Source organism: Protopterus annectens, chromosome 17.part0 (assembly GCF_019279795.1).
Source record: "Protopterus annectens isolate FY-2018-M chromosome 17.part0, PAN1.0, whole genome shotgun sequence".
Taxonomy (NCBI): Eukaryota; Metazoa; Chordata; order Ceratodontiformes; family Protopteridae; genus Protopterus; species Protopterus annectens.
In genome coordinates, this window is record NC_056751.1 from 35,582,560 (window position 1) to 35,606,222 (window position 23,663).

A 23,663-nucleotide genomic window follows, 5' to 3' on the forward strand; every position below is an offset into this window, starting at 1 on the left:
ACAAATTAGATCTGGTCTCTAGAGACAGATCTTCCTTTGGTTCCACGGTGCTCAAGAGTATTTTTCACTGAGCCACCCAAGATCAAGGTGCTAGGGACACTGTCCCACGGGTAAGAATGAAGGCGAGATTGGACTACATTACAAGAAGAAGTTATGTACACACCATAAAGTTCGATGTATGTAGTCCATCTCACCTTACATTCTTATTAACCCTCCCTCCTTCCCCCTCCTGGAGGACCTGGGGTATTGTCTCTAGGTGTCAGTAGTCCTTTCTGTTGGGGTTGTTCTTCTTCTCGCTGTGTACGTGTGTGAGCTTGCAGCAAACAAGATCTGGAGAATAGACCTGTTGCATGATGGGATACCTCTTAGCCACGGGCCAGTTGAAGACTTCGAGCTAGAGTATGGCCGAGTCGGAGCCAAGGTTCGGCTCCGAACCCATGGGTAAGAATGTAAGGAGATGGACTACATACATCGAACGTTATGGTTAGTACATAACTTCTTGTTCTGTACACCTACTAAAAGTGCAAATATCCTGGATCTGATACACATAAATATGAGGTAAAGCTGCACCCACCCATTGTGTAATCTCCTCACTGGTCAGATCAGATCAAAAAGTGGTGACCCTTGAAATAAAAATAAAGGCTGACCTCCCAGCAAACCACAGAACCTTTAAGATCTTTTCCAAGACTAACTTCCTCCTATTAAGTGACGGCATAGCTAAATTCCAAACCCCCCCAACCAATCTCAGAGAGCACAACATATGTGAAAGGGTTTACAGAAATCCTGTACAAACATGTAAATAACTGCTTAGAAACAGCAGTACCAGACCAAAATAAACTTAGACAAACTCTAAAAGCAAACCCCCATGGTGGACCCCCAGCGTAAGTAGGTTGCACAACAAAAGAAAGAAAGAAAATCCTGTCCAAAAATAGGAATAGGAAGGGCTGTGCCCAAAAGGCAGAAACTCCCTCAACAGTCTCAGCAAGCAATTCAGAGGACTAATCAAATCCACAAAATCCAACTTTGAGGCAAAAATAGTCTCCTAGGCTAAGGATAACCATAAAGTATTTTTCAGATATGTACACAGCCTTTACCCACCAGTGTGCTGAATTAATAATAAATGGGACTTCCTATACTGAACTGGAGCTTGTAGCAAATTTGCTGGTTGATACATTTAACCATAATTTCACCCCCAGTCCCCCCATACACTCTACCATTTCTCCCCCACCTATCACTAAAGAACAGGTCCTCACTGCACTCTCCAGTGCTAATAACACTGCATCAATGAGTCCTAATAATATCCCAAAATGCATTGTAAATAACTTGAAACATGACATGTCAGGCCCACTATAATCTCTGTTCAAACACAGCCTCTAGACAAGCTTCATCCCTAGAAGATGGAGAACTGCAATGGTCATTCCTCTTCACAAAGGCAGACCATCAACAGACCCAGGGAACTACAGACCCACAAGTTTGACTAGTCTTATATGCAAGGCCATTGAAAGAATTATCATGGACTTGATAAACAAAGACATAAGAAATCTTCAAACACTGGACCCATCCTACTTCGGTTTCATTAAGGGCAGGTCATGCCTACTAAACTTGGTAAACTTCTTTAAGAAGGTCACTAGAGCCATAGACAATAGCATAATGGTCCATATTGCCTACCTTGATCTGGCAAAAGCATTTGATGCAATATCTCACTCTGGTGTTATAGACAAACTCACAAATTTAGGCATAAAGCCCTATGTCACCCAATATATAGTCAAATGGCTCACAGATATGACACATAAAGTTAGGATGGGGAATCCACCTCCACCAAGAGACTAGTTACTGCTGATATCCACAGCACGTGGTACTGGGACCTCTTCTGTTTGGAGTTTACATGTTTGAAGTTAAGGCAATGTAAAGGGCCTTTGGCTGACCAAATTTGCTCATGACTGCAAGCTGGGGGTAGTCATTGAATCCCCCAGTGATGTAGATATCTTCCAGGAGCATCTAACCAAGACAGATAAGTGGTGCTAGAACCATAACCTAAAACTTAATTCAGAAAAAAAATGCATAATTATACCCTTTGGGAAGCCGACTGGCCCTGCAAATTATAACATTGATAACAGTCCCCTAAGAGTAGACCCAGTGGTAAGGGATTTGGAAACTCAGGTTGACAGTAACCTGAACTTTCATCACCATGTGCCCATGGAAAATCCTTCTACATGGCGCAACGTATAAGTAAGGGCATGGCATCCAGCTGTAAATAAACAACAGTTATACTATACTCAGCCCTCATTAGACCAGTAATTGAGTACATTGCACCCTTTGGCATATACCTGACCAGGCATTTGCAACAGCTGAAGGGGCCACAGAAGTTCCTCATTAAAGAATGCAGGGTGTAAATAATATAGTCTATGCAGACCGCATCAAAGCCTTGTCCCTGTATTAGGTCTTCTATAGATTACGAAGGGGTGATTTATGGCTAACCTACAAGTCTTTCTCCAATCCAGCCCACTCACAAAACAAACAGCACTAGAATTACCTCATCTGTGACATGAACTGGTGTGTGTCTCAGAAATTACATCTTCAATGGAACAAACTTCCCATTCATGTGAAACAGAGCTCTCCCCCAAGCCTGTTCAAATGCAGTATGGACCAATGGATGAGAAATCGCAAATTTACCTCTGTGATCCTTATGGACGGAGGCAGGTTGTACATGCTCTAAGGCACAGGCATATACCAAGGCCATTCTAGGCTATGGGCATTGATAATTGGGATATGAATGGCTAGGCTTAAAAGGCTCTAGGGCTGTTAACCTAGTAATATCTTGTGGTCTTATGAAATAATTTCCATTGCAACTTGAGTGACTTCAGTAACCTGCTGTATTTAACTTTTGATGTTCCAGTCTCCCTTGATGCATCTCCACTAGTATTATAATCTCTACTCCAGATTTTTTGGAATGCAGCAAAACTCTTTTCTTCTTAACTGGGTTGGGCAGACCATTATCATTCCATACCCCCAACCGTGCATATTACTGCAAAATTCCCTGTCATTCTTTCTGACACGTAATTCCCATATCTGTTTTCTTACTGCATTTAAGGTCTTTCTCAGTCATCACTCCCTGTCTCCTTCTGCTCCCATTATGAAATTACTTCATTTTTGCACCTTACTACTGCTATCTCCATATCTCTGTTAAAGCCCTTTCTTTCAGCTTAACTTGCAACCCACTGAAGCTGTTTACAATCTTAACACCAACTAAAAAACAAAATACCAGTCCCAACCCTGTATATAACCATATGCACATCCTGCCGTTCTTCAACAATAAAAACAAAAAGCAAAAATGTCACCAAGCCAAATAACCAAAATCCACGACCAGAGAAGCGAAGCAGCAGCAGTGTCAGTCACACAATATATAAGGTGTGTTGCTAAATGGTATGGCATCACTTGAAAAAGCTCAGAATTGTCTGAGTGAAAGCGCTTGTGCTACGTTTGTTTGTGGATTATCTGAAATAAAGGACGTTTTTATGCACCATTTTGCTGCTGCTTTGCTTCTCTGGTCGTGGATTTTGGTTATTTCGTTCTTCAACAATACTTTTGCTTTCCATGCCTTTCCCTACAGTTCTGTGTAATTTTCCCTCCATGACCATTCCCACTACGTCTTCCATCAGCCATAACTATGACTTCTGTACATGAGAACTTATTGATAGTTTTTCAAGGGAAAAACGGAAAGGGACTCAATTTAAGCAGTGGCTTACAGTATTACAAACGATCCATGGTGATTCATTGAACCGTGTAAGATGAAGTTATCAATAATGAAAAAAGTTGATCAGTGATAAAGTCGTCTTACATGAAAACTATTTTTTTTTTGCTTATGGCAAAGCTCCTGCAGCCTCCACACCCACTATTTCCAAGTATATTAACTCCAAGATCATTAAACCTTGGACTAAGTGGAAATGTCCTTAACCCCATAGTTCTGCAGTCTCACTCAAAATGCCTGTTCTTTAACAAGTTTGGCATAGTATGTAATATGCAAGATACCAAAGCAGAAACACAGCCAGGAAGTGACAGCACATATAACAACTCTCTTAAAGCATAAAAATAAATGTAATAAGGTAAGCACTTTATTGTGAAAGCACTTATCTTATTAAATTTATTAAATTTATTTTTATGTTTTAAGAGAGTTGTTATACGTGCTGTCACTTCCTGGCTGTGTTTCTGCTTTGATATCTTGCACATTACATAGTTTTGATTTTTGGTATATTACCGAGCAGTTAATTGCCAAAATTTTTCATGTTTTTTTAGGTGATTTTGGGATTCTGCTGAACTTAATCAGCACATCCTGTTATGATTATATTTTATATCAACAGAGTACCTGTATCTTAATCAGCAAATCATTTTCTGATTATATTCACATCAGTGTAACACCTCTATCCATATTACAATGTAATGGGGGTCAGGGGAGACATCCTTGGTATAGACATGACATTATATTGACTGCTGGGAATAGAAGCATTGATGGGTTTACACTGTAGATGCAAATAAGATGGATGGTGGATAAGTATATTGTTTGTGTGACATGGCACCAGATATGCCTTGCTGTGTCTTTCTCTTCAGCAGAGTCAGTTGAACTATGCAGCAGAGACTTCTTTTATGTCCCTAGGGACAAGTAATTATTTGTTGCTTCTGCAGCTCAGTCCTTGGTGAGTGCAGATGACATACCGCAAGCTGTATTATACCTTTACCGTTTTTTTTTTTTTTTTTAATTAGTCCCAGTCAATAACTCATTTTACTTTAGCTTCCCTTTTGCTGACCTGAAATAAAGGACTGAATTGCACTGGCCTCTGGTGGTCTTGATCATGGTGGATGAATGAAAAGTAACTGAAGTGGAATTCAAGTTAACTGTTGGTAGTAGTTCTGATGTGATGTGTATGCCTGTCAAGAATGAAATCTCATAAAGGATAACTCACATTTTTCTGGAAAATCAAATAAAATCTCAGGTTTTTAGTGAAATGTGCTAATTATGCAGATGACAGTGCTAATCATAGTTGCTGACTGTTCTCATTCTGTGCAAAGCAGAGTATTTGCCTAAATGATAGTGTAGCAGTCCAGCAGTACTAAAGCTCAGGTTCTTCAGAGTTTGGAACAATCCAAGTTTTAGTGGTTAGTGGGTATACAAAAATATAAAGTTTGCGTATGTATATTTCTTTAACATAAGAACATCAAAGACTTGAATTGATGTTCTTAGCCTGCAAGGTAATGAGAGATTCTCAAAACAGAAGAGTTCAAGATCACAATTGTAGACTTTAGAAACCTCATACCTGTCAGCTGTTACAGACTGTATGCAGATTCCTTCAGTTATAAGTTGCCTAAAACTGTTTTTTTTTTTTCAGTAATGTTAACTTGGTTGCCAGCTATGCTGCCCATATTATTTTGGGAGTTCTGCACTCCCTTGCTTAAAACTTTCCAACAGATGTTACACCACTTTTAATACAGATGTTTCCTAAGTTCTGTTTCCTGTGCTTAAGATAGTGTTTAAACTGAGAAGCTGTCCTTTATGTGCATCGTAAGTAAAAGTTATTGTCAGCGTTGTGCATTGTTTGCTGCTTTTTCATTTTTATTTGTGTTAGGTCCACAACAGAAATGTTAACTTCACAGGTGATGGAGTCAGGAACTTTATTAAAAAAAAATAAAAGAAACAAGGATTCCATTATTCTGTACATGCACTTGAAAAGCAGTAAAGGTGTGGTTCATAACCAGTGTGAAAACGAGGTGATGGAGGTAGTCACAGCTTAATGACTACAGCATAGTATTGTTTTACTTTTGTAAGGGCAGTTTCTCCAGCTGTACCCATGTTATTGACTGATCAGACAATAGGATGAAATTGTGTAATGTAAACTATACTTTTTGCAATAATTAAACAAGCTTGATGCGTAGTACTGACAGGTGTTAAAACAGTATAATTAAAAAGCCATTTTATTCATAATCTGACATGAAACTGATTTTTTTTTTCTTTTGCAATTTCAGTTGTCTCCTAAGAAGACTTGGGAAGGGTTCATTGGAGGTTTCTTTACAACAGTAATGTTTGGATTCATTGTAAGTATTATATAATATCAAATAGTTTGTTGGCACATTGTTTTACTCTTAACATGATTGTCACTAGTGTTTTGCCTAAAAGTTTGTTTCTTACATAGAGGACAACTGTTTTAAAGCCCCATTCTAGTTTAGAAATAATTCTCACAAAAAATACTATTGATGACTGCAGCTGAACATTGTCCATCTGGAATGCTGGCAACCAGGATTCAGGAAAAATCTGAAATGATGGAGGGTTAACTTACGTGGTGAGATTTCAGCATCTTGTGTGACTGCTTCCATCATCCTGAGAGATTATTTTGTCTTCACCAGCTTAGGGAAGAGTTGAAGACTGGCCACTACATGTAATCAGTGGTAGAGCCAAGGAAATGCCCAAGATATTTAACCCTCTTCCCTCTCTTCCTCTTTTTTTTATCCAGTTAGACTCTTGTTCTTTTCAAACACAACAAGAAGGTCATATTAAATAATGTGTACCAGAAGCACTGGAATGCATAGTGGGATAGAGTTTTTGACTGATCACTTGAGCACTTACTCTTCACCAGAAGCATGGCACCTAGTGGTAGTTTATTGGTGAAGGTGAAGCACCTATCTATGGATAGATTAGCTGGGGTTAAATTAGAACAGTAGCAGAATAAATCAGCAGTAAGCTAAAATTGTGGGCTGTAGAATTAGAGCTCTTCCAAACTAGAGATGAAAGACATCAGAAGGAAAACCACTTTTCAGTGGTGATTTTTATAAAGCATTTGGTGGAGGCAGTTGTATTTACTGCATGTTGCACCTGTATAACTCTCATGTGATGTCTCTGCTGTAAACAGAGTCGCTATCATTTAAAACATTGCTTTTTTTCTAATAGCAGTATTATAGCATTATTTACTTAACTGCCCCTGTCCCCAACCTGCTGAATGTCAACCCCAGTTATTCCCTCTTTTATAAAACATTTATTAATTGTAAAGGGCAAAAAATGGAAGGGAGTGGCATATTGGCACATTAGGGAACTGAAGTACTTTCTACATATATAATCCATCTCACACCTAAAGAAAAAATGTTTGAATGATTACAGCTTTAGTCCATGTCACCAAGAGGATTCATAATGCACACTCCACTGTGACTGCACACTCCCTTACATTTGCTAACAGAGGGCTACCATCAGGCAGTGGCTTGGTGAGAGGAAAGGTCACCCCTAGGATACTGACTGCAATATCGCCCTTCCTGCAATGGATTGTGGCTGTACACTTCCACCCCCCCCCCCGATCTCCCCACAGAATGGGAATGTTCATGCTTCGCAGCCAGTACCATCAAGCACCTTAGCAGCTAACTGAATTCTGGTTGCCTTGGCTGTAGTGAGGTCTTTATACAGTACCTCTCTGCCATTGTTGCTGACTCTCCCCTTCCCCATTTTTTTAATTAAGCCTCTACTCTCCATATTTTCAAGCTATTATTTGACTAAATGCCTAATACAAAAGTGCGTGAATATTTCATTTAATGTAATCCATCCAGGGAACGTTCCCCTTCCCTTGTTCTTCCGAAGCATTCTTTTTCACAGTCAGACAAAATCAGTTTCAACGTTATTACGAAAATTTCATTTACTCAGACTTAAATTAGCTGAAAATTACACAGAAGTCACATTTGATTAAAACGCACAATATCAAGTACACAATTCCCCAAATACTTTTAAAAAGAAATAATTTGAGTCACTCCTTTACACATTTACCCACACACGAGTTCAGATATAGCAAAATGAAAAATACAGACAGGTGTTGTGGTGGCTTTGTTCCCAGCCAAATTTCATTTCATCTTATACATTATGAGCTCTGATATTGCCAGGTCATAATCCAAGGCATCTACCAAAGCCACACACTTTTTACATACATTACTGTGTTTTCCAGGATTATTCTGGCACCATTTACATTCATAATTTCTCATAGACATAGTAAAAAAAAATCCATTACTCTCATCTTTCTATCTTTAACCAAAGTCTGTACCAACAAACACGTACATTATACAAAACACTTAGTCAACCCAAGCATAATTCTCATGTAGTGCTTTAATGTTAAGTTGTCTATCTCGCCTTCATTCTTGCTGGTTGGGTTCGGAGCCGATCCTCGGCTCCGACTCTGCCATCTTTTAAAGCTCGAGAGCTATTTACTGGCTCAAGGCCTCCCCATATCCCACAATGCCTGGCGCTAGATCCCCAGATCTCGTTTGCCGCTTCTACTACGAGGTTGCTTTTGCTGGCTCAGGTCTTATTTTTCGTCTTTTGATAGGTTTATATAAAAATTTCATATAAATAGTTAGTGTTTAATTTTTATTATAGTAGTGTTAGTACTTATGGTCTCTGTGTACTTTTAGATCTATCCCATCCCCTTAGAAAACTCGTTTTTACTGTTAGAGAGTTTTCCTCTCCCCCCTCTCTTTTTCTTTCTTCAAGGTAGCCGTTTTTAGTTAGAGGCTAACCCTTGTTCTCTAAATACCTTTTGTAGTGTTTTCAGGTAGAAATAGTTGTAGTACTTTACTATTTTCTAGTGTATATATATATATATATATATATATATATATATATATATATATATATATATATATACATACACATACATATTATAGTTATAGTGTGTGTGTGCGTTGTTAAGGTGTGGTAACTGTTTTTTTGTGCGTACGGGTTTCTTTATACTTGTTACCTACTGTTGTACTGTTGACCTTTTTTTCCTGGGATATTTCCTTTTTGCAGGATGTCCAAAGATACGAAGGTATCGGGATTCAAGAAGTGTGACTCATGCTGTCAGAAGATGTCTCTGACAGATGGTCACACTTCTTGTGTCTACTGCTTGGGCACCCTACACCTGCAGGACTCTTGTTCGGTGTGCCACGCCTTTAGTCTAAGAGTCCTGCAGGAGCGTAGGAATAAGTTAATCCTTAGAGGATTACTAAAACCTGAAGGGTCACCTGCTAAGACTCAGCCAGGGAAACCCTCCAAGCCATCGAAGCCATCGGCTCCCAGCTCGGAGCCGTCGTCAGGTGTGGCGTCTGCTTCGACTTCGATTCCGGCCGGAACCGAAGTACCTGCCTCTCAGTTGGCTCCGATCCTGGTGTCGGAACCTTCAGGGAGCCGAAAGCATTCTAAGTCCCCATCTCTAGAGTCGATTCGCTCGGCTCCGGTATCGCCTCTGTTATAGTCGGAGTGAAGTCACCGATCTCGCTCTTCTCGGTGTTCGAGACTATCTGACCATGACTTGGAGAGAGTGGTGAGCAGACTTCTGAAATCGCAGGCCCTGGCTAAAATGCTATCCAGCCCCCCTCATCAGGGTTCGGTTCTGCCCGTTTCTACAGAAGTTCCTCCTTTGACTCACCCCTTGAGTTCGGAGCCGGAGCTGGTTGGGATTCGGATCGTGGAACCGTTGGCGCCGATACCTACCCTTTCGGTTCCTTCGGCTCCGATCACTTCCATGGCACCATCCTTGGAGGGATCTGGGCACTGAGACTCCCTCATCGGTTCCAAGGGGGCGAGTGGCATCGGACCCTTGTCCGACCCCGTTGTCCCTCTCGGAGCTTCATCGCAGGTGAGCTTGGCTCCCACATCGGCCTCGGAGCCGTCCCTCTCGGTGCCGGGGGGGTTCCGGTCTCTTCAGAGCCTGAGCCTTCTTCTCTGCTGGGAAGGGGTGCCTTCGAAGTCATGAGGAGTGTGCTGGCCCCTCAGTCAGCCCCACGATCAGCCTCTTCGGCTCCTCCCCCCTTGGTACCTGCGTCTGCCTCTGCCCCTCCTCCAGACCACAAGCGAGGAGAACAGGCGCTCCAGGTCACCCCAGTGGGCATGTCTTCCTCTTCCGATGCCTCCCCTGATCATTCAGGGGAGCCCCCTCGAAAGAGGAAATGTAAGAGGAAGCATGTTGACTCCCCTGAGTCTGTCACTTCGGATACCGACTTAGAGGATTCGGAAGGGTCCCCAAGGTCCCCCTCTGAAGATGTCTCCTTCTCAGACATCCTTGAGATGCTTAGGCAGAGGGGGAACTGGACTACCCTTAACCCTTCTGAGGATGAGTCGGTATACCTGGACGCGTTTGGTTCTCGCCCCTCCACCTCCTGGGTGTTTCCGCCTTTTGATCCACTGATGGCAGTGGTGGGTCAAAAGGCGTGGTCAGCCCCAGACACAGTGGAACCAACTCCCCGAAGGCCCACGAAATTCATCACAGCACCACAAGACAAGCAATTTATAACAAAGGGTGTCCCTGCTGATGCGATGGTGGTAGCAGCGGCCACGAAAAAGGAGTTGGCTGAGACTTCTTCATCTGTCCATCCCCCTAATAAGGAGTCTAGGACAATGGACAGATACAGGAAGTGGATGTTTTCCTCAGCGACCTTTTCCATGCGGTCACTGAACTATTTGTGCCATTTTACCCGCCTTCAAAGGGATCTCCTTAAGGAGCTAGGAGATACCCTTCAAGATCCATCAGCTGCGGGGGCCCAGGATAAGATTACCTCCCAGCTGGCGACTCTTAATTTGATAGTGAACTCCTCCATGTGGCTCATTTCTTATGTGGCCAATGGGGCGAGTAGAGCCGCAGGCACAGGTGTGGCCTTGAGAAGGCATGCTTGGATGCAGTTATGTAACTTTGCTGACCCCTTTAAGGCATCTTTCACCAATACCCCTTTTGATGGTTCTGCTCTTTTTGGACCACAGGTGAAGGATACCCTTACCAGGTGTGAGCAGGAAGGCAAGACTCTCTCTGCTGTGGGAGTCCGTTTTTCCACTCCTTCTAGACCATACCCCAAAGGTCAGAAAAGTGGGAAAATGTGGTTCCGGAAACCCCAGGGAGCCGTGCCTGACACACGTGGTGAGTTTCCCTCCAGGGGCACAGGAGGGAACAACAATAGATGCCGCCCTCGAGGCAGAGGGGGCCCACAAAATCAGGGCAGCAGAGATTCCTTCTCTGACAAGCCCTTCCAGCATCCCTGAGGGGCTGCCCGGCTGCCCGCCTTCGGAGGCAGTCGGGGGAAGATTATCGCTGTACCCAAAAGCCTGGCAAGACATAACTCAAGACAGATGGGTACAGTCTATCATATCTGGAGGTTACAGAATTCCCTTCACTCATACCCCCTTAAGGTCAAACAAATCCCTTCCAGATGTTCCACCCAGTCTAAGGGAACAAGCAGTGCAAGAGATCTCAAAACTGCTACAAAAAAGTGCCATCCAACGAGTCCCAGCAGACCAGCAAGGGTCTGGAATTTACTCAAGGTTCTTTTTGGTACCAAAAAAGACAGGGAACTGGAGACTCATTTTGGATCTCAGCAGACTAAACAGGTCTGTACAAAGAACGAAGTTCCGGGTGGTCACGCTTCAGTCCATTCTACCCTTTTTGGGTCAAGACAATTGAATGTGCTTCATAGATCTTCAAGATGCGTACTACCATATCAAAATGGACAGGCGCTCCAGAAGATTCCTCCGCTTCCGGCTGGGAGGCAGCCTTTATCAATTCCGAGCTCTGCCCTTTGGTCTCACCACAGCCCCCAGGGTGTTCATCAAATGTATGGCAGTAGTTACCTCTCACCTGAGACGGCAAGGATTCCAGGTGTTTCCCTATCTAGACTACTGGCTCCTTACTGCTACCACCAGACATCAGCTGCTACGAGCCAGGAACTACACCATCCAAACTTGCTCCAAGCTAGGTATCACAATAAATTTCAAAAAGTCTGCATTGTCACCTTGTCAGTCTATAACCTTCATAGGCGCAAGTTTAAGTACAAAAGACATGTCAGCGAGACTTCCGTTACACAGAGTATTAGATATTCGCCGACATGTACAGGTGTTATTAGGATGCAAGAAAATTCAGGCCAGATTCATCCTAAAGACATTGGGCCTCATGGCAGCAGCGATCATACTAGTCCCCCTGGCTCATTTTCATATGAGGATTCTTCAGTGGTTGCTTTTCACCCAATGGTCATTTCTACAACTTCCAATGTCTCACATGATTATGATTACACAGACATGCAAAGACCAGCTTGCTTGGTGGATGGTTTCCCCGTCAGTACCCCAGGGCAAACCATTTGTTCTTCCCCCTCCAGTAGCCACGGTGACCACTGATGCCTCCCTGATCGGGTGGGGGGGCACTTTCAGGGCAGAACAGTCCAAGGCACCTGGCAACCCCACGAGTACCATCTGCATATCAATGTCTTGGAGATGAGAGCTGTGCATTTAGCGTTGCAAACTCTTCAGAACTCTTCCCACCGGGACCAGACAATATGTCGGTAGTGTGGTACATCAACAAGCAGGGCGGAACCAAGTCCTATCCCCTATGTTGAGAAGCATTCAGACTCTGGCAATGGGCGATCTCTTCCCAGCGGTTTCTGATAGCAACGCACATCCCTGGGAAGTCCAACATTATAGCGGACAGGCTGAGCAGAGCATTTCTTATGCCTCACGAGTGGTCTCTCAATCAGACAGTGGCGGACCAAATCTTTCACAAATGGGGTCAGCCTTGCTGCGATCTTTTCGCCACCCCCTTCAACAGCAAGTGCGACAGTTTCTTTTCTCTCCTCCCTCTTCCGGGATACCCTCCCAGAGACGCTCTAATCCACAATTGGCCTCAGGGACTTCTTTATGCATTCCCTCCATTTCCCCTGATTCCCAAGCTAATACAGAAAGCTGCCACGCTGGGATGCAAGATGATCCTCATTTTCCCCTACTGGCCTCGACAAATTTGGTTTTGTTCCTGCATCATCACCTCCTGGAGCAGCCCTGGACCCAATACCAGACCTCCTGATCCATCAGTCGGGCAGGCTGCACCAATCCCTTCAGTCTCTCAACCTCACTGCTTGGTTGCTCTACTTCCAACCTTAGCCAGGCTTCCGAACATTTCCCAGTCGGTGCGTGAAATCATCTTATCTTCGCATAAATCTACCACCAGAAAAACTTATGCTAGTAAGCGGAAACGTTTCTCTTGCTGGGCAGAGTCTAAAAATATAGATCCCTTTTCTGCCCCTGTCCACCATGTTTTAGATTTCTTAGCGGAACTTTTTCTGGCTGGGTCCTCTTCTGCCACCATTCGAGTTTAGTTAGCCGCAATTTCAAATTTTCATACAGGCCTATCTGAAACTAGTATTATGTCCCATAAGCTTTGCAAAGCTTTTCTTAAAGGGACTACTTTGCTCAGGCCCCCAGTAAGAGATCCCCCACCTCCGTGGGATCTTAATTTGATCTTAGCTTCCCTAATATTGCCCCCCTTTGAACCCGCAGTTTCATGTTCCTTAAAGTTTCTTTCTTGGAAAACCCTCTTTCTTGTGGCAATTACCTCAGCTAGAAGAGTTTCTGAACTCCAGGCCCTTTGTGTGCACCCTCCTTATTTAGTTTTCCATAATGACAAGAGTGTCGCTCAGGACTAATCCCTCCTTCCTTCTGAAGGTAGCTTCTGAGAGTAATCTGAATCAGTCCATTGATCTTCCAGTCTTCTTCCCAAATTATTCCAACAAAGCTGAACATAAATTACATCAGTTGGATGTTCATAGACAATTACGTTTCTACTTGCATAGGATTAAACAAATTAGACAATCAGATCAGCTCTTCCTGTCCTGTGCTGAAGGTAAACAAGGTCTGCCAGTCTCTAAAGTAACTCTATCTAGGTGGTTGACTTCTATTATTGCTTTGATTTATCAATTGAGGAACAAACAGCTCTCTGCTAATCCAAAAGGCCACTCTACTAGGGCTTTAGCTACTTCTGTAGCTTTTCAGGCAAGATTACCAATGGAAGCCATTTGTGCGGCAGCTACATGGGCCACTCCCCATACATTCATTTCTCATTATAAACTAGATGTGGTCTCTAGGAGCAGAGCTGATTTTGGTTACAATGTGCTGAAGAGTCTGTTCCGATGAGCCACCCAGGACTGAGGTGCTAGGGACGCTGTCCCAACCAGCAAGAATGAAGGCGAGATAGACAACATTAAGAAGTTATGTACCTACCATAACGTTCCATGTTAGTTGTCTTCTTCTCGCCTTCTTTCTTGCGTCCCACCCTCCATCCCCCTATCCTAATAGACTGAGAAGAGTTGCCCTCTGAGTTCCTTTTAGCTGGCTAGGTCTTATCAGGTTTGTTCCCTCAAACATTTAGCTCTGTAGCTAAACATATGCTGTTAGGACAGGTGTCCTTATATTTTGTCTGTAGTTAGGTCTAGCAAACGAGATCTGGGGATCTAGCACCAGGCATTGTGGGATATGGGGAGGCCTCGAGCCAGTAAATAGCTCTCGAGCTTTAGAAGATGGCTGAGTCGGAGCCGAGGATTGGCTCCGAACCCAACCAGCAAGAAAGAAGGCGAGAAGAAGACAACTAACATGGAACGTTATGGTAGGTACATAACTTCTTATTTCCTGCCATTAGTCAGACTTCACATTCTTTCTTCAGTTTCCCAGCACAAACACATGCACCCCCTGCACTTTGCTGTCACTTTGAGGAACTGCTGCTGTGTACAACTACACTTCCTCTAACATCTAGTTTTGCTCCCTGTTGACAACCAAGTCTAATTTGACTAACTGTGATCTGGTGAAGAGAGTCACTCGCATTCTAGAAAAAAAATGCTTCGGTAACAAATGTGTCATTTAATTGAAATTGCTGTCTTTGCAAGTGTTAGCACAACTCTGTAATTGATTAAACTAGGTAAGGTAATTTTGGGAGGTGCAAACAGTTGCTTCAGGGTCATTCAAAAATTGGAAAATGCAACAGTCGTAGTTACTTGGGATTTTCCATGAAACTTTTTTTAGTAACATAAAATTCACCATTGTTTAAATTATCTTGTTAATATTTCAACCTTATATAGAAAGAAGGAAATCAACTACCCCAATAAAGAAATAAAATGTACATCTACTGATAACATACAAGGCTAATGCTCACTGGGGCCTTTATAAGCCTTGCCATGCAACTCAAATGTATCCCACGGGCTGTTTTGCCTTAGTGGTTCTTTTAAGGGTGGATGTTAAGGTATAATTTAACTGCTGCCTCTGTTCCATTAAAGACATAGGTGTCAGATCAGATTTCCCATCCACTGGTGCAGGTTATTCTTGAACAGACTTGGGGAAGGGCTCTACTTCACATCGATGGAAAACCTATTGAGATACATACCTGTCCCTCCAACATGTCCTATTTAAATCACAGGTATAGTTTAAATTTTGAATCTAATAGTTTTGATGCTGTTCATTTTGCAGATATGCAAAAGGTCCGTCAGGGCACGATCCAAGAATGCCTTATATGCCAGGCATAAATTGCCTCTCGGCAGTCTGTATGAAACAGTATAGGGATAGGGATTTGAGGTGATCTGCACAGGGCATTGTGTTTACACCCTGTATTCATTTTGTGTGGAGCCTCTGTAGACGTTACAGTTGTTTCATGTTCCTGGTCAGATACTTACTGAAGGGAGTGTTATACTCAATGATGGGTCTGATAAGGGTTGAGTAATGGCATGATTGCTTCTATGGACCTAGATGCCATGTCCTTACTTGTAAGTTGAGTGACATAGAATGATTTTCTTACTGCCTTAGACACTGTTGTTCAAAAGCCAGGTAACTATTTACAGGAATCCCTAAATCCCTGACTATTGTCTCTACTTTTAGGGGTGTTATACTGATGAGGTAATTTGCCTACTATAGAATGACGTTGGAGATGGTTTTTCTTAGAGGCACTGCATCCTTTGAGTTGTGCACATGAGTAAACTCACGAGTTCATAAGTTGATTAGTGTTCAGAATGAAATGGCCATCAAGGAATACTGACTCCCTGATAATGTGGAGTGAAAATTTTATCACCCATCCACATTTCCAAAGTTTTTTTTAAACTGTCAGCATATGAGGTAAATTGTTGTATAACAATGCCATTTTCTGATTAATATGTTTATGCTGTAAATTAGATTTTTTTTATGCATTGTATGAACATTTGTATTATATATATTATTATGTCACTGAGTAGTATTGTTGTAGTGTTGCTGCCATAAATTTTCATATTTAGTAAAAATTATGACACAGGGTCCTTAAATGTTCTATAAACCATTATTATTTTCTGACTTATGTACCTGTACTTCCTTTAGTATTGTATTTATTGTCCTTTTGTACACAGGAGTTAGATGAGATCATTTCCAAGTCTGCAGTACTGTGCCAGATAATAGGAATTTATTAAAAGAGAGTGCAATATTGGAAGAGTTGTGTTTTTTATATTCAACAATAAAACTGTGGGTATCCTTCCTGGATCTAGAATTCCATGCTTATTTATTTTTGTCTGTGACTTTTCATAACATAACATTGATATCCTCCTTAGAAAATGTCTTTCAAATTAATTACATTCATGTTTGTGCTTGTGAAATGTTTATTGAATAGCATCATTTACCAAAATGTTGTTAATTTTTGTCAAACCTGCAGAAGATGTATGATTACTGGTTGCATCCATTTACATCTAGTTCTTATTAGAAGAGTTTGCTGCTATTTTTCCCATTCTTGTTTTCTCAGCTTTTATATTTCATTTTAATCTTGTAATCTTATTTAAAGTTCTTCTATTAAATAGAGTTTGAATGTTTTATATACGTTTTGTATATTCTCTTCGTCCTGTTATACAAATTTCATATTTCAGTATTCCACCATGAGGGTACTGGAGAAATCTTTTTCTATAATTATCACTTGCCACAGTACGTTCACAAAATAAGTTTCGAAATACATTATAATAAAATGGGTTTCTTCAGATGCTAAACAAAGTTTCCAGTTAGTATTATTGAGTAAAGTTGATCATTTTTCCCAATCAATAAATTGATAGTTATATTTCTTAGATAGTTGTATTATTTTTCCTGGTAGTATCTACTACTGACTGTTACCAATTATAAAAAGAAATAATACCCATTAATTGTTTTTTTTTTTTTTTTTTTATAACATGATTGAGCAAATGATGTAGACCACAAGGTTCTTGTGTAATTAAAATCTCCCATAAGAATAACATTCTTCATATTCAAATTATTAATTAAAATTGATAGCTGTTCCCTTTGTTTTACCAAGTTAATATCTGGAGTACTGTAACACAAAACAATATGCAATTTATTCACAGTAGTATCTAAAATCAGGACAAGAACCACTTCTATTTCATCCAATGATTTAATTAGTGACGATGGGATTACATTGTGAATCCATAAGGTTACACCACCTCCTTTAATGTTCTTTCTCAGATTTTCATGTTTATTAAAACTATTTAAGTATAAGCCATCTAAGGTCCAAGATTCTACATTACTAACAATTGACCAGATTCTGAAAGACTTCTCTCAGTGTAGGTCTGCCCTGTTTCCGAAAGACTTGCTGTCAGTGTAAGTGATGTACTTTGATGTAATGCCTATCTGTAAACAGGCTTACACCAGTAGCCAGATTCCAAAACATCTGCTCTCAGTGTAAATTATCTAAAGTATTTTGGAATCAGGCCCTATATTGTAATTTTCTCAATGTATCATTCCTGTTAACATGTCAGATTTATTTCTCAAACTTTTGGCATTGCAACCATAGCATTTCAAAAATTAATTAGATCTACTGTGTTTAGTGTAACTAAATTCTTTTCTGCTATTACTTCAGAAATGTTTTGTGTAATCTGAATCTTTTTCATGCTACAGATGATGCTCCACACATGTTTAAATGTAATCTGTCAGCTGTGTAGAATCTGTAATCATATAGACAGTTTACCCAATATGTGACCAGTTAAATATTATGCACTGAACACAGTTTCCTCAACCAGCAGTTATAAGTGTGTACTTTTATAAAAGAGTAATTTGATGATTTTGCTGATGGTATACTTTCACATAGTACTCCATCCATTTGAGTTTTTCCATGTTTTCCATAATTTCTGATATTGGATTTTTCAAAATGTTTGAAGATGTATATTCTAAATCATTTCTTCCAGCAAAAGTAGCAATCAAGTTGTAATTTGGTCTTGCTGTTAATAATTTGGGAATCATCTTGGCAACAACATTTAGTTTTAAACCTGGTAATGCTGAAACAGTGATATATTGTTTTTATTTGTACCAGTCAGTTATGTTATTGCTGGTTAAATCCTACGTTCACCAAGGATTAAAATTAATTTCTATACTCTTAACCCTAGGCCTTCTATCTTCACCTCCAAGTGCAAGTCTGTTTAGTTTTTGTGTTACCATGTCATTTTGCATGCATTCACCCTAAAGTATCAGATCTAATTATTTCTTTTTTTCACATTCACATTTAGTGGATTCATTCTATGATATCTTGGGATTGTACAAGATTTTCAAAGTGTAAATGCATGTTTTCTTGTTCAGTGAAACCTGCTGTAATTATACTATCTCCCTCTTTACTGCTTTTATCTTATGACTGCATTAGTCACTGTGCTGTCTTCTCATTTTCATTTCTAATAACTGTAGGGTATAAATTCTAACAGTATTTTAATTCATTTAATGTTTCTTAATTAGTTTTTGCATTTGTTTCCCCACATCCAGTTCTATTAACTGTACTATCTTTATACAACATTTAATAACTTGTGTTTTTATGGGGGGGGGGGTCTTTGAATGTACTGTTATCATCACTTAATCCTTTATTCTATACTTCAGAACTGTAAAGATTATCAACTTGTATCAGTCATCACACTATTTACTATTAATGAATCAGTGTCACACAGAATGACATTTTATCTCTCTTATGAGTTCTATGTTAATTAACTCTTCTTTCTTTTTTTAGAAGCTCCAGCAGTTTGCTCTAACCTTCTGTAGTTTTATTTCTTTTCTTTTCTGTTTTTCTCTGTCTTCAAAATCATTGTTTATTTTTAAAACACCTTTATTAAATTTTCACTTTTGGGTACTATGCCAGAGGGTTCCAGTGAATCTGCTTACACCTAAGCAATCCTCTGTTAAAAGGACAAACATAAGTATTATTTTGCGTTTCTATTGATAATTGTGGCTGCATTTTATTAGTTTCATGTGGTATTTGCTGTATTTGCACTTTAAAATAAAAAAAACTGTGCTGTTCTACTGTTTCTTTAAGTATTTATTACATTCTATCAGATAGTTTCAGGGCTGTTTTATCTACTTTGTATGGTTTTCTTACGCTTGTGCTCCAAACCAGCCATTTTACATTAAGGAAGTTTTTTTCTGCATTCTTGTGGAAGAAGTCTGCTGATCTAAACCTATCTGCATTGGAGATTGTTGACGGAAAGCTTATTATGTGATTTCCTGGTTGGTAGTTAACTTACAACCAGCTGTTTTTTGCTTGTTTATAAGCTTTGCATATGCACGGGTTTTGGCTTAATTGCTCAGAACTGCTCATCTTTTGGCAACTCTGCTTACATCTAAGGCAATCCTCTGCTAAAAAAGATGAAAATAAGTATTGTTTTATACTTATGTTGATAATTGTGACTGCGTTTTATTAGTTTCCTGTGATATTTTCTGCATTTCCTTTGCATGAAGCTACTGTCTGTGCAGTGGACGTTAGCAGTGTGCTGTATAGACACAAACTCCTTGAAGATGAATAACTATCACTGAAACTATACCCAGCCCTCTGCTACTCTAGGAGCAGCTAAGTTGTACACTGAGTAGCATCACTCTGTTGGTTAACCTTGGACTACATAAGTATAGTACCCACTCATAGTCTGTGCTACCAGCACAGTCCAACTTAATTAACCCACTTCTTTCATAGGTTCATATGTTTATACTAGGCTATCTGCCCTAAGGCATTTATAAGCCTAGCCCAAATTTTTGTGGCTTACGCCACCCCTTATATGAAAAAATACTGTGCCCATTAGTTTGTTGTGCCTCTGTCCAGCAGTGACACAGAGATGATTCCCGGGATAAACCTACGGTCTCCCATCCACAGGTCAAGATTTCTCTTGAACAGAGCCAGCGAGGTGCTCTGCCTCACATGGATCGGGATTTTATTCCACAGCATAGGGAGTCTCTGAGTGCTATCCCTCCAGCATGTCCTATTTATATCCGTCGCTTGCTCAAGTGGTTTTGGTGATTTGGATTTTTGAGGTGGAGCATGTCCAGACATGGCCTTGTATGTCAGGCACATGTCACCTCTGAGCAGGCGGTATGCAACTGAATAGAGCTGGAGTTTCTTCAATCTGGCAGCATATGACAGATTTTGGAGTCCTTTATCCTTTTGGTGAGGAACTTTTGGAGTCTCTCCAATTGATGTCTTTTGGAGTCTCTCCAATGCTGCAGATCCGGGTGAGATACATCCCGAATGGGGCATTGTACCTATCATTGGTCTGATAAGTGAAGAGTACAGGGGAACAATGACCTCACTAGATCTGGATGTGAATCCCTTCATGATCAGGTGGGCAATGTAGAAGGTCTTTCTAACCACTTTAGCAACGTGGAGTGTCAAAGAAAGGCCACTGTCAACCTGGGGTCCCAGGTCCCTGATAACCTCTGTGCTGCTTGGTGGATTGCCTACCTATGCTGGTAGGGTTACCTTGTTTTTCCGAAGGGTATGACTATACATTTGTTGGCGTTTAACTTCAGGCCATGGCTCTGGCACCAGCTATCTGTTTCGTGAGTCCTTCTGAAGGATATCCGTGTCCGATGCACTTTCCATTATGCAGACTTTGTCAGCCAAAGTCCTCCCATGTTGGCCTGTACTTCTGAGAAGTAGATGCCGAACAATAGGGGCCAGGACCGAGCCCTGTGGGACACCACTTGTGACTGGCTTGAGTCTGACATAGCGCCAGCAACTCTAACCCTGTGGATTCTGTAACCCATCTTGTGACATATGGGTTTACATTTTTTTCTACAGTATTGTGTTGAAGGCCTTTGCAAGGTCAAGGTAGGCTGTATGGACTGCCTTTCCTCATCAATGGCCTTGGTGACTGTTCGAGTCGACCAAGTTCAAAAGGCTTGATCTGCCTTTGACGAAGCCAAACTGGGTCAGGTCCAATGTCTGCAAGTCCCCTATATCTTTGTTTATGAGCTCCATTATGATCCTCTCCATAGCTTTGCAGACTAGACTTGTTAAGCTTATGGGCAGTATTACCAGGGTCGTAGAGGCACCGCTTTTGTGGAGTGGGACCACATCCTGTGGTAAGGCTGAGATTAAACAGCTGCCTTGGTTTAATTCCTCATTTAGCTCGGGACACCACATTGATGCTGTGAGAGCAGCTTTCACCTGCGCATTTGAGGATGTCTGGGAGGCTACACTTTGCTGGGATAGTTATCTCCTTTAGGGGAGAGTTTGCACTGAACCTGTCTGCCAGTATGTTGGCAATGTCTGTGGGTTCAGTGATTTTTGTATCATTTTGGACTAATTCTGAGCATATCTGGGAGTTTCCACCCAGGTTCCTAACATAGCTGAAAAAGGCCTTATGAGGCAATTTTTCTCTCAAAATTGGCCTTAGTTGATTTTATGAGTGCGGGTGACTTCCCTTTTATGGATTTTGTTCTATCATGTAATAGATTTCTCCTCTTATTTTAAAGTAAGACCCACAGTAAGAACCTGATATTATGGATGGGCAGTTTCCTGCCATCTCTATAGCCAGCCTGAAGGACATGGGTATCCTGAGGCAATGTAGCAATTGTTTGATGTATACTGACCACCACTTAATCCTGAAACAAACAAATACTATATGTGAAAGATGTAGTTATACTATGAAAATGGAGACAAGACTCTCGCACACAGACAGGCTGAATGCAAAACCAGTTGTCAGCACACACACATCGCTTCCCACACTAAATAAGAATTTGACACATAAATCCACATATGCGAAGGTACTAACTAGAAACTTAGCTTAAACTCAAAGATCTTCCAAATGCTGCCTTTAGAAACCACATATACACACAACAAAACAAATGACAACCACAACACATAATAATACACACACCATTGTCTTGTCAAATAAGCCCATAAGGCAAAACCGCACAAAACTTAACATACTTGTCATAGGAGACTCCATAATGAGACACATGGGTGTCCCCTCAGTAGGCTAGATAAGGAGAAGGTTACGGTTAGCTGCCTGTCAGGTGCCAGCATCTGTCAGATCACACAAGCACTCAAGTCACTGAGACAATATGACTCTGTCATAGTATTTGTGGGTGTGAATGACCTGAGACATCCCTCCCTGGACTGTACGAAGAGAGAGATGAGTGAGTTTTCAAATTATGTGTCACAGGTAGGTATGAGCTTAGCTTTGAGCAACATTCTACCTTCACCAAGGATAATGCCACGATACAAACAAAAAAATGATTGACTGTAACAATTGGCTTAACTTTTGATATCTATACAAGGGGATGCAATATTTGTGAGCATGGGAAGACATGCTCAACAGGTTGTGCTGGTTTGCCAAAGATGAACTGCACCTTTCTCCTGTAGGCTTTCAGATACTGGCAAAGACTTTACGCATCCCTGTAGTGCCTTTTTTAGGCAGTCTAAAAGTAACCAACCTCCCAGCATAAAAAAAAAATCTTCTCTTGATAAGCAGAAGATACTGCTGCTCAGAGCTAGGAGTCCAAACAAGAAGCTGCATTCCATGGAGGTACTCCTCACCTTGGCATATGCTGATGTCTGTGCAGTCACTGAGACATGGTTCAAAGCAGTGGAAAGAACCCCAGCCATACATGGTTACAACACCTTCCATATGTTCAGACCACCAACTGAGCAAGAAAAAACCAGAGGAGCAGCCGTATCCCTCTCCATAACGAATTAGTACACCTCAAGACTGGTCAAACTGTACAACTCTCTTGAGCCACTCCATTCCCATCAAACCATAGGTAAAATCCCCTGTGACATCATCATTAGCTATAGGTCCCCTACCATGAACCAGGAAAAATATAACACTTAACTAGATTTACTGGAGTTATTCGCCATGCAGCCTTTTACCTTACTTATGGTTAATTTTAACTATCTTACCATTGACTGGGAAATATACCCAACCACTAACATGCAGGCTCAGAGGTTCTTGGACGTTGTCAATACAGATACTCTGGAACAGCTGGTCGACACACACACACACACACTAGTGGCTCAAATATCTTAGACATATTACTCACAGACATGGAGAAGCATTACTTACAATGGTTAGGCAATTCTGATCTTGTGTCCCAGCTTAAAAGAATCACTTCCTTAGTTACAGTCATTTGCTTCTCCAATACTTCTGACAGAGTATGTTGTAGAGGATTTTAAAAATCTGCCATCTCATTACATTCCCAAAAAAACATGTTCCCAGTTACCTCTTTCTTCCCAATTACACCTCCAGTATTTACTATCTACCTAAGGAAAAATTCTTTGAAAAGTCTGCTTGGGATATAAAATTATCTATGCAAACACTTTCATTAAAAAATCCCAAACCTTCCGGACTTTGTTGCTTACACAAGAGCTGTACAGATCTTTTGTCATTGATTCCTTGTAAATTATTTTTCCATTTTTCTCTGTACCTTTTCCAACCTCATGTGAGTGATTCTTATAGTTATCATGCAATATTTCTATCCCCTTTTTAACAGCAGCTTCTATTCTAGATTCATTTAAAAATTCTACAAGAGCATGTCTTCCCTTAGGACTCCCATAGCCCTTTCTGTTTGTCAGTACTCTGATATCAATCCCTGATAGGAAAGGTTGTCTCTAACTTGCAGTCCAAAC

General features: G+C 41.0%; 1 protein-coding gene across 1 annotated transcript in view; it reads left to right on the forward strand.

Moving 5' to 3' along the window:
• Positions 1-23,663, forward strand: part of CDS1 (CDP-diacylglycerol synthase 1) — a 1,285,468-nt gene that overhangs the window by 925,418 nt on the left and 336,387 nt on the right. Inside the window, exon 9 of the mRNA XM_044058908.1 lies at positions 6,016-6,084. Within this exon, the coding sequence (XP_043914843.1) occupies positions 6,016-6,084 (69 nt within the window). The remainder of the gene's footprint in view (positions 1-6,015; positions 6,085-23,663) is intronic.